The 12,146-nt window shown below is 40.3% G+C and overlaps 2 protein-coding genes across 4 annotated transcripts in view; both read right to left on the bottom strand.

Annotated features, from left to right (window-relative positions):
- LOC111974921 (dual specificity testis-specific protein kinase 2) overlaps nt 1-5,502 on the bottom strand; it is a 28,641-nt gene extending 23,139 nt beyond the window's left edge. Inside the window, exons 1-2 of one of the 3 annotated variants that reach the window (XM_024002995.2) lie at nt 5,223-5,502; nt 2,231-2,346 (exon numbers count right to left, since the gene is read on the bottom strand). In XM_024002995.2, coding sequence (XP_023858763.1) covers nt 2,231-2,261 — 31 coding nt within the window. In that variant the 5' untranslated portion in view covers nt 2,262-2,346; nt 5,223-5,502. The remainder of the gene's footprint in view (nt 1-2,230; nt 2,347-5,222) is intronic. The other 2 variants (XM_024002994.2, XM_024002998.2) reach the window with 2 other exon arrangements.
- Nucleotides 5,503-8,926: 3,424 nt separating this feature from the next.
- On the bottom strand, nt 8,927-11,814 carry b3galt8 (beta-1,3-galactosyltransferase 8). Its single transcript, XM_024001258.2, has one exon. It carries the CDS (start codon nt 11,621-11,623, stop codon nt 10,634-10,636), a length of 990 nt encoding a protein of 329 aa, XP_023857026.1. The 5' UTR covers nt 11,624-11,814; the 3' UTR covers nt 8,927-10,633.
- Between the last annotated feature and the right edge of the window lie 332 nt (nt 11,815-12,146).

The raw sequence follows: 12,146 nt of genomic DNA, 5'->3' as shown, positions 1-12,146 counted from the left end.
AATACACCACCTGATATTTAATAAAAAATTCGCCATACATAAGTTAAAAACATATTGCCAGTCCCAAATGGCCCCCCAAATCCCAGTATAGTGCACAAGTAGYGTTGCCATTTGGGATGACAACAGACGTACAGAAACCTGAGGTTATCCCCATGCACCCTTTACTATGTAACATACACTGTGACATCTGTGTGTGAGCTTAACGCTAAGAAGTTAAAAGGGCAGAACCTACACGTTGTAATTCAGTCTGCCTACTTTCCCAGTAATATGGGAATCCTGGTTCAGAGGAGGACAGACTAAAAAGCTTCAACCCCTCTGATTACATCATCATAAACAACAACAAACCCAGAGAGAGGAGAGGGATTTATGCCAGCCCCTCCCTCCTCTGAGTCCCCTCTCCTGACTCCCCCGCCTCTCCATTTCTCTCTCCCTCCCCTCCCCTTGCCATCCCCTCCCCTCTGCTCCAAAGTACTGACCCCCACCACAGACAGGCTTCACGGGAACCAGACCATTTGTTTCTATGCTGGTCAGATGGCAAACAGAAACATAAAAAGGCCCTGCACATTCTCCATGGCTTCTGTGAAAAAGTMGGAAAAATGTATGCAATTACGAATTAAGTAAGTCACTCTGGATAAGAGCGTCTGCTAGATTACTAAAATGCCAAATGTTCTGTAAACATCCACTTAACAACCACAAGCAACCACTTTTAATTAAAAGAAAACGACAATTTCCAGCAAGTCTTCAGGGCACGTATTCATAAAGTGTCTCAGGGTAAGAGTGCTCTGATCAAAGATCAAGTTAGCATTTGTAATTACCGGTATAATGACTGGACAAGGGGACCTGATCCTAAATCAGCACTCCTACTCACTCCTACTCTGGTATGGCCCCAAAGGCTATTTTAGATGCTCGAGTGTCTAACATGCAAGTACATCACTCTCGTCACATTTATTCAACTGAGGCCTCATTTATAAAAATGTTCTTAGATTTATACTTGAACTTAGTCGTAAGATAATTTCCACGTCAAAGTAAGGTTTTATAAATAGCTACGTATACGTGTTTTTTTGGCGTAAGTCGTACATGAGTTAAAAATTGATCGTAAGTCCGTTTTTATAAATGAGGCCCCCGGAGTCTGTTTAGAGAATGAGTCTCTGGTCTCCAGGCGGATAGATGTATACAAGTAACAAGGTAACAGGACACGTTCCTGACTCAACACCTCTGAAAAAGGTTAGGATATGCTGAGGAAAGGAGTTTCTATATTAGGACAATGCACCCTACTCCTTATGGGCTCTGGTTAAAAGTAGTGCACTAGGGAATAGGGTTCCATTTGAGACACACATTTAGTCACACAATATGAGAGACTCAATGTCTAAGCAAGGATACAGGGTGAGAAACTGAAGCTTCGTGCACATACGCTATAATCATAAACGCTGGGAAGCAGGCAAAATATTTGATTTAACTGATAATTTAGGATAAAAAACAATTATGTCTAAAGCTTCGTTTAYACCCTGTGCTAACATKTGAGTTTCGTGATCTGAGCAATATGATCCAATCACTATTTGATCACGGTTTGTCGGGTCTACACATTGCATTAAAATGTGTCTCTTCCGTCCACTGTGTCCACATTGTGACCAGATCAACTAGTGCCTCCCTGCAAATTATTTGAAATATATTATTTTGAAATAATATGAATATATTCATTTTGAGACAATTACTGATSCCATGAGTCAATGGTGCTACCTGTCAATGATTTTAGAGGCCGGTATAATGATGATTTAAMTAGTCTGACCCTCCAGATCTGTTTACACTTGGTTGATATCCAGGCACAATGCATGCTGACTACCTCTGGAGCTGGTGAGGAAGATYTGATCACAATCAGATCACAATGTGTCTTTTAATCGTCTACACCTGTCTAAAAATGTGGGCACAATCAGAATGTGGACAAGATCAGGACAAAGGGTACATGTTAGCGCCAGGTATAAACAGGGCTTAAAGGGTATTATGTCTAATTATGTCTTAAAGGGAAGTATCAATCAGACTCATAGGCATATGATTAGGAGTAAAAATAGGCCTTAGGATACAAATTCAAAGCGCTACTTCTGTAAAGCTGTGAAACGTTCCTATATTATACATAGTTGTCATGGGAGAATCATAGGATATGACTGCAGGGGATTTCCATTGCAAGGGAAATTAGAAGGGCTAAGAAAAAAATTGTAGTTTYTACAGTACTTACTCCATTGATTTAATAAGCTATTCATATGCATCTTGGGGATGGGTGAAAATGCACTGGCCGTCAGTCAGTACAATACCCAAGCCAGCCGGGCAGTAGCTATAGTCCTTATCCAGAAGCTGGGGGAAAACATACATGCAACAATGAGCACACACACAGACCCAGGACTGTTACTGTGCAGTGACAAACATTAGGCTTTTCTTTCATGCAGGCAACATTTAGAGGCAGACATAAACATGAATTCAATAGGCAACCTGTTTCATTCACTTATTTTGACATGTTTAAGTAATTAACTCTTTAAAGCTAAAGTCTAGGTATCTTATTTTTATGAAATACATCAAATATTGAAACACAATGGCATAGCACATCTCACTATTAATATCCTCACTATGATGAGGTTGTAATGTAAGGTTCCTATTTTCATTTTCATGTCCAAATCATMCYAAAGTATCAAAACATGACTGATGATTTAGATATGATTTGGAAAATGCTAATTTATGTACCATTGATTGCATTAATATCTTTCTAAACAAGTGTATAATTTATCTTTAGGCTCCCTAATGGTRTGTAAACGGTGCTTTCAGTATTCACTCCCTTTAACTTTTTCCACATGTTGTTATGTTACAAGGTAGGATTAAAATAGATTTCTTAGCTCTATTCCATTTCTTTTTATCCTTAAAAACTCCCTAGTCCTTGCCGATGACAAGCATGCCCATAACATGATGCAGCCACCACCATGCTTGAAAATGTGAAGAGTGGTACCCAGTGATGTGTTGTGTTGGATTTGCCGCAAATACAACACTTTGTATTCAGGAAAAAAAAGACCTTATTTAAAAAAAAAAATTGCCTTTTTTGCACAGGATGTTTTGGAATATTTTTATTCTGTACAGATTTCCTTCTTTTCAGTCTGTAGTTTATGTTAGTATTGTGGAGTAACTACAATGTAGTTGATCAATCCTCAGTTATCTCCGATCACAGCCATTAAACTCTGTAACTGTTTTAAATCACCATTGGCCTCATGGTGAAATCTCTGAGCAGTTTCCTTCMTCTCCGGCAACTGAGTTAGGAAGGGTGCCTGTATCTTTGTAKKGACTGGGTGTATTGATACACAATCCAAAGTTCCATTAATAACTGCACCATTTTAAGAATTTATTTAACCTTTATTTAACTAGGCAAGTCAGTTAAGAACAAATTCTTATTTACAATGACTGCCTAGGAAGAACAGGGGGAGAACAACAGATGTTTACCTTGTCAGCTCRGGGATTCGATCTAGCAACCTTTCGGTTACTGGCCCAATGCTCTAACCACTAGGCTACCTGCCRCCCCCCACCATGCTCAAAGGGATATTCAATGTATGCTTTTTATTTTTAACCATCTACCAGTAGGTGCCCTTCTTTGCGAACTATTGTAAAATCTCCCTGGTCTTTGTGGTTGAATATGTGCTTGAATTTACTGCTCGACAGAGCAGATAATTGTATGTKTAGGGTACAGAGATGGGGTAGTCATCTAAAAATCATGTTCTACTAAGCTAACATATGGAATTGTTTTAAAATGGTCATACCATGGATCATTTAACTATTTGATTTCGAATTTTAGGACCCCTTTAGATATATAAAAAAATATTCACTAATTATTTGATAAAATATTGAATTTGGCCTTTACTACTGTAGCCCATAAAAACAGATTGAATAACACATTCATAAACTGCAAAAAAAATACAGTCCAAAAAAATCAATCATGAGGAATAAGGTTTTGCAGTGTCTGTCCTACATCTATGAGATATWTGAAAGCTCAGGAAATATTTTTGGGGTGACACATATTTAACCCCTTATTTTGTTGGCACAAAACTACCTCCATATTCCCATTCATTTGGAAATATGAGTCCCGTGACATTTGTAAAGGTCATAGAGCAAAACGGAGTACACCATCGTGTTCGCGAGAGTCTCATCTTTCCATAGAGTGGCCAAACTGTTCGGATGCTACAGACGTTTTCGTRAGAAGACCAATTTCTGAGATGTCTCCTGGTCTGACAAACAGTTCTGTAGCTCTGCCACTTTCCACCGCAGATGTGGAATGGTGACATGGGCAGATGCGGTGGATTGAGGCGCAGGCCATGCAAATGTATAGATTTTGATGGGGACTTTTAATATTATGTTCATTATATTGACGCACAGGACCGTCTATAGACTCTTAATTAACCACTATTATTGTATACCGAGTGACTGCATGCAACCTATTATGTGACTTGTTAAGCACACCCCTGAACTTATTTAGCCTTGCCATAACAAAATGTTTGAATAGTTATTGACTGAATACATTTCAGCTTTTCTAAAAACATAATTCCACTTTCACATTATGGGGTATTTTGTGTAGATCAGTGACACAAAATCTCAATTGAATCCATTTTAAATTCAGGCTTTAACACAACAAAATGTGGAGTGTATAGATCTAACKTCATTAGCTTATATACTGTATATATATATAACCTTTTCTAAATGACAAAATACTAGATACATTTACCTTAAAATCGTTTTGTTGGAGTGACTTAAAAAATGTAGATGAGAACGATGACATTTTTAGTTGAGAAAGAGTTGTGGCAGTCAGGGGAAAGTGTTACGAAAGATTGGTGACATAAGGTGGGTTTCTGTGAGAATTACAGGGGGGTTACCCAGAGGGCTAGTTGCCCCAAACTACCCTATCTAATAAAATATTAAAATTAAAAGCAGGATTACAAAAGCAAAGTACAGTAGGCTATATGACAAATCTTTTAAAAATTTGATTAGATTTTTGAATAGGAGCCAGCCATTTGCCCAGTCATCATCGAGGTTATTTTCTATGCCTTAGTGGTATGCAGCCTAATCTTCCAAGTATTCAATCAATCAATGATATGTTGTTTTTAGAAAAAGAAGGGCAACTTTAGGCTACAACTCCAACCTTTGATACATCTATTTACAACATACACATACTTGATCGGTATAAATTCTAGCCTACTTACATGGTTATAACAGTCCACTTCGTTTATAAAGGCAAGTAATGTGCTCTCCCAGAAATGTCTTGATTCTATTCTACACAGGATATACTATATTGGGCACCGAATTCTGGGCGCGCTTCACTGTTTCCGTGTAGGGTGTGCGGCTCTTCAGTCTCCAACCAACGCACTCGCGTCATGCAAGGTTCACAGTCTGAAAGCGGTATGGCGACGGGGGGTGAAACAAACTCGATGAAATACATGTTTGATGGTTTGTCTTAGGAACCAACTTCCATTACGTCGGTTGATATGGCTCAACTCAGTCTCCACCCACGCTGCAATAAGAAGCGTGAAACTACATTATGAAATCAGTTACAATAGAAGATAATGTTGTTGTTTTTTTGTTTTTTTTACTTCTGTGGCCAATTCAGATTTAGGAAATGTATGTCTTTCCTGTGCAGCCTTTCCTATCCACTTCTCAGTAGTTGGTATTCAGACTTATAGTAGGCTACTTTATGCAGCTACATATTGGGCTTTGCAGCGTGATTCCCTTTTGCGCGCTGAATACATTTTGTTCAACCACTGAAAACCCACCCACTTGCTAGCCAACACATTTTCACATGGAGTTTTCATTCAATAGTGTTTTCAGAACATTTACTGTATCTAAATCTATCCGTTTAAATTTGGTGTATCATTAATTCGAATTTTCTTGACGCACTAAATTACACTATATATACAAAAGTATGTGGACACCCCTTCAAATGAGAGAATTTGGCTATTTCAACCAGACCCGTTGCTGACAGGTGTATAAAATCGAGCACACAGCCATGCAATCTTCATAGACAAACATTGGCAGTAGACTGGCTTTACTGAAGAGCTCAGTGACTTTCTGTCAAATTTCTGTCATCCTAGAGTTGCCCCGGTCAACTGTAAGTGCTGTTAATGTGAAGTGGAAACATCTAGGAAGCGATGTTAGCACAATAACTGTTTGTTGGGAGCTTCATGAAACGGGTTTCCATGGCCGAGCAGCCGCACACAAGCCTTAGGTCACCATGTGCAATGCCAAGCGTCGGCTAGAGTAGTGTAAAGCTCGTCACCATTGGACTCTGGAGCAGTGGAAGTGCGTTCTCTGGAGTGRTGAATCACGCTTCACCATCTGGCAGTTCGACGGACGAATCTGGGATTGGCAGATGCCAGGAGAACACTACCTGCCCGAATGCATAGTGCCAACTGTAAAGTTCGGTGGAGGAGGAATAATGGTCTGGGACTGTTTTTCATGGTTCGGGCTAGGCCCCTTATTTCTAGTAAAGGGAAAACTTAACAGTACACCATACAGTGACATTCTAGATGATTCTGTGCTTCCAACTTTGTGACAACAGTTTGGGGAAGGCCCATTCCTGTTTCAGCATGACAATGCCCCCGTGTACAAAGCGAGGTCCATACATAAATGGTTTGTTCGAGATCGGTGTGGAAGAACTTGACTGGTCTGCACAGAGCCCTGACCTCAACCCCATCGAATACCTTTGGGATGATTTGGAATGCTGACTGCCAGCCAGGCCTAATCGCCCACCATTAGTACCCGACCTCACTAATGCTCTTGTGGCTGAATGGAAGCAAGTCCCCRCAGCAATGTTCCAGCATCTAGTGGAAAGCCTTCCCAGAAGAGGGGAGGCTGTTATAGCAGTAAAAGGAGGACCAACTCCATATTAACGCCCATGATTTTGGAATGAGATGTTCGACAAGCAGGTGTCCACATACTTTTGGTCATGTTGTGTATGGAACGGTTCAGAATATTAGGGATCAATGAACGAAGGCCATGTAAATACATGCATATTCATCTCCTTTCAGCACCAATATATAGATAAAAAAATACTCTGATCTTGTATATTATTTAGGGTTAGGAAAGTGTTTAGGTAAAGTTTTTAAACAGGTTTGGAAAGCTTTTAAGCACAAAATTAGGGGTAGACTGTGACCAAAAATCGGCCTTGGCATTTCTAACCCACCGGCAAAAGAATATTCCTTGTGGCCCCCATTATTAGCCAGATAATGATAATTTTGCGCAATATAAACAAGTTAGATAGGCCCACTAGGCTAAAAATGGACCAGCCCTTGCACAAAATATATTGGTGAATCAAAAATACAGTGGTTTCATTTATCCCGAAAGTTGCCATATTCAATTGTTCCATCCAAGACATATTGGAAGGGGAGAAAAGTGTACAATAAGGGTTGAATAGTAGTCCTATAACTCTACACTGATAACCTTCACTTATCATGAAACTGTGATGTGTGTGTCAGGGTCTAGGTTTAAACTGCTATGTCTGGCCTGCGTTCCATAATGATTCAAATAGGCTACATTAATGCACAACTTGTAATACGTCAGCCTAATATGATCCACTATTGCTTGCGATCCTCAGGAACAACCACATGAACGTGAGGTAACCTAACGATGTAATGGAATGATGCAAAATGTAAGAAGACGAACAAATAAAATGAGTGACAATTATAAATGTACGTGAGTATAACTGAGCGTGGCTACCGATAGTGGCTAATATTTAACAATACAAATTGTAAAAGAAATACAGTGAAAAGTCTGGGCATATAATTAAAACCTTCTAGAAATCATCAACTCCGTTGGTTTCCCGGTATACCACCTTCATGGCTTCAGAAGCCTATAGCTTGGGGCTCCAAATTTTATCCCAAATTATAAGGCCAGCATTTCATAAACTTCACTGTGGAAAAGTGTTGATATGCTTCAGTTTGCTACCATATGACTGGTTTCACATTTGTCTCCAGCGATCAAAAGGTAAAATATATATAAAATAATTGTWATTGATATATACAATCCCCTAATCCGTTTAACTCATTTACCTAGCTCTTATCAATTTGTAAATTATAGTGCATGGAGAATGATGTTATTTCGTAAATGGTTTGTATTTTAGCCCCCTTTTCTCTCAAATTTTTCGATCTTGGCTCATCGCTGCAACTCCCCAAAGGGCTCGAGAGGCGAAGATGGAGTCATGCGTCCTCTGAAACATGACCCGCCTAACGCCCAGAAGCCAGCCGCACCAACGTGTCAGAGGAAACACCGTTCATCTGGCATCCGGGGTCAGCCGGCAGGCACTCGGCCCACCACGAGGAGTCGCTAGAGCGCAATGAGCCAAGTAAAACCCCACCGGCCAAACCCTCCCCTAACCCGGACGACCCTGGGCCAATTGTGCACCGTCCTATGGGACTTCCAACCACAGCCGGTTGTGGCACATCCCGGAAAATGAACCCGGGACTGTAGTAACACCTCTAACACTACTACATGCAATGCAGTGCCTTAGACCGCTGCGCCACTCAGGAGCCCAAATGGTGTTATTTCTATTGGAAAAAATCTAGTATAATATACTTTTATGTTGTTCCACTTGGAAGTGACAGGTTGCTCGACCTTATTCAACGTTTCATCGCGTTAAGGTGCTGGATTTATGAGGGAATTAAATCAAGGTCAGAATACGGTGTATCTGTAGACACACCTCCACCACGCCTTCATTTATTTGATATCCACTGCCAACGAATAGCGGGTGAATAGCATGCTATTCTCATGCTTAAGTTCAAGGTCAGAATACGCATAGAGAGAAAAGTTCATAAAAGTGAATTACRTACCATTTACACGTGCTTAGCCCGCGTCAGAATCCCCCCCATAACACAATATAACAATCTGTAAAATGATGCAGTATTGAAGACATAGACATTATTCTAGCTAAGTCTTTAATATATAATAATTTTACAGTGTTGACATAGACAGTCACTGTAACTAAACTCACAAACATTATATGAACCAGCCATATTTCTAGGAACATTGTGATGTCAAACAGAGTTTGCTTGAAGATAACATTGGAGCCAGTAAAGAGGCACAAGGTTGTTTACAGGCTTGAGTGCACCAAAGTGTGGGAACCAAATAAATACAAAAGAGGTAAAGTAGCATAACAAAGAAAGGCTGGAACTTGTTGTTTGTCACTGTCTTATGGTGCTATGGTTAGTGTGACTGGTCCTACAACCATCTGCTGCAGGCTGGCGGAGAGAAGCGGACTGCCGACTCTAATGTTCATGAATCATCCGCCTATTTTTGATCCCGCTCACTAACACATCTCTCTTCTGCTGCAGGGAGATTCTATCATTATATCATAGCTTTACCCTCCATCCACCCTGTGATTACACAGCATCTGAGGACATCTTCATTCCTCTGTTAACTTGACTATTTTCCCAAAGCAATTATGTAACAGTCACCGCCAACAAGCACWTCGTTATGATGATATGGATTACTATACTACAACATCAAATAACTAAATAAAGACATAAATATATACATTTTCCTCAGTTAAATTACATTGCATTAAAGATAGTTAGGTGAATTTGGAGTATGGCTTACTTGTTCAATGACACTATTCAGTGYAGAGGATAAAAATGCATTGTAGATAATGTGGAATACATTTTCTGAGGTAGTAGTTGGACAGATTTAATATGTTCTATGATCAGAAGGCACTTCAATAGACATGATTAAATAACATATGTGACTTGTAATGATACTCTGGCCATGACACCACACGCCATTGCACTGTGACGCTGATCTGTTCTCTTCCACGTCATTATAATAGGATAGTGGGTGAACTATGCCACCAGCTGTTTATCAAGTGTAACTGCAGATCTTTGCTTACGTTTGGAATGATTACATCTAGTTTTATTTCAACTGCTTTAGTATTAAAGGTCGATAATAAACCTTTCACCTAATTTTAGCTTATAATTTTGCCAACAAACACCAGTCAAGTTCAAGATATTGTGTATGACATCAAAGAACATTGCCTCCACTAGTTGTAATATCAGAGAAAACCAGTGGTGTAAAGTACTTAAGTAAAAATACTTCTAAGTACTACTTAAGTMGTTTTTTGGGGTATCTTTTCTATTTATTTATTTTTACAACTTTTACTTCACTACATTCCTAAAGAAAATAATGTACTTTTTACTTCCTGAATTTTCCCTGATACCCAAAAGTACTCGTTACATTTTGAATGCTTAGCAGGACAGGAACATGGTTCAATTCCCGCACTTATCAAGATAACAAGCGGTCATCCCTACTGCCTCTGATCTGGCTGACTCACTAAACACAAATGCAAAATTTGCAAACTATATCTGAGTGTTGGAGTGTGCCCCTGGCTATCTGTAAATTTGAAAAACAAAAAAATGGAGCCGTCTGCTTTGCTTAATATAAGGAATTTGCAAAATATTTATACTTTTACTTTGAATACTTAAGTATATTTAGAACCAAATACTTTTAGACTTTTACTCAAGGAGCACAATTGGGTACTTTTTCCACCACTGGATAAAAAACAAAGAAACATACACATTCATTTGAGGGCTAGTTATTCCTTTCAGTGCATAAGAAAGACTGGATTGAGACATCAGCAGGTGAGATGGCTTTTCTGAAAGTCACCCCAAATGTCCAGCAGCTCATGTGGTTTAAATCCAGTGACAATGACCCGCGTGGCATACGTACACGTCTCATAATTCAACCGTTTGATCTCAAACAAGTTCCTGGGAGGAAGCAGTGTTTGAGAGTACACAGGCCGGACCCCTAGTACCCTGAGACACAACCCCACATAGACATCCTCCAGRGGAATGGGTCTCACAAACCTGGATGCCCATGAGATCCTGTTGGCCAGGTCAATAGAGAAGACATACCCTGCTCCAGAGACATATGGGGGGAACGTGTCTTCAGGGTAAATGTCCTCAGACAGATGCCACTTACTCTTCCTATCCCTACGAGGCCTGCCGTCACTGATGACTGAGCCTGTGATGTACTTATGCCTGAGAGGGCCACCTTCAACTAACAGCTTATTGACCAGGTAGAACACGTTGACGAAAACGTCTGTGTCCACCTTCATCGCATAAGAGGCACCCTGACAGTGGGTGGCGAGCCAGTCCATGATCATCATGGACTTGATGGTCAGGTTGTGGTAGCTGTCCAGGAAGTCCATTTGGATGATGTCAGCGTGTTCTTTGCTCTCCTTCTCCAGGTCCTGTTGAATGTGGGAGCTTTGTCCCTCCTTGGGCAGGCCCACATAGAACAGAGTGAGGATATCCACATTAGAGATGAGGCCTGGTCTGCCCCATGTCTTTCTGATAGCATCCCTGGACAACCCATCAACGGGTGCCACTGGAACCATTAGCACCAGAAATGGGCTTCTTTCCTTACACACAGATACATGGTTGAGAACGTATTTGTAGGTCTCTGGGGAAATCACCTTGTAAAGTTCCCGAGACAGAGGACTTGGTGTTGATAAATCCGTCTTTGGCTGAGCTTTTTTGTTCAGTAAGATATTAACAACAAATGTGAGTACACCTGCAATGATAAAGAACTTCACTAACCTCCAGTAAGACGTTTTAAGCATTGTAAAGTAATCATATACAATCGGTATCTCGAGTGTATTTTATTTTAATTCCTAAACATATTAATTCCTAGGTTACTGTTTCTGTATTCCGAAGCACCAAAAGAAAAGCATTCACGGTGGCGACAACATCAAGCTTGCATCATTTCCTTGCTACGATTTCATGTTGCCACTCCCAGGCCAAAGAGCAACCAGGAAAATAGTTTCCGTCTGAGTCAGAGCTCCWTAAAAGCTCTGACTACTAAACAGCATACGGGTCATACTGGAATGCCCGGTGGTGGTGATACTAACGTTTTTTCAGCACTGKTGGTTTGTTTACATAGTAGGTTACGATAATTAATGTAGCAGATTAGGTTAATAAGTTTACGGTTAGGAAACGGGTTAGTTACAACGCTACAGCTGTCAACAACTGTTATCCCCGAAGTGACAACTAGATGGCGCTATACTGGTGGCCAACACCGTACAAACTATCAGTCTCCGCAAACCATCAGTATCATAACAGCGGTGCTTTGTTGCGCTAGTGCCC

The sequence above is a fragment of the Salvelinus sp. IW2-2015 genome, linkage group LG15 (assembly GCF_002910315.2).
Source record: "Salvelinus sp. IW2-2015 linkage group LG15, ASM291031v2, whole genome shotgun sequence".
Lineage (NCBI taxonomy): Eukaryota > Metazoa > Chordata > Actinopteri > Salmoniformes > Salmonidae > Salvelinus > Salvelinus sp. IW2-2015.
Note: the sequence above shows the minus strand (reverse complement) of the source record. Positions and strands in the feature narration are given on the sequence as shown.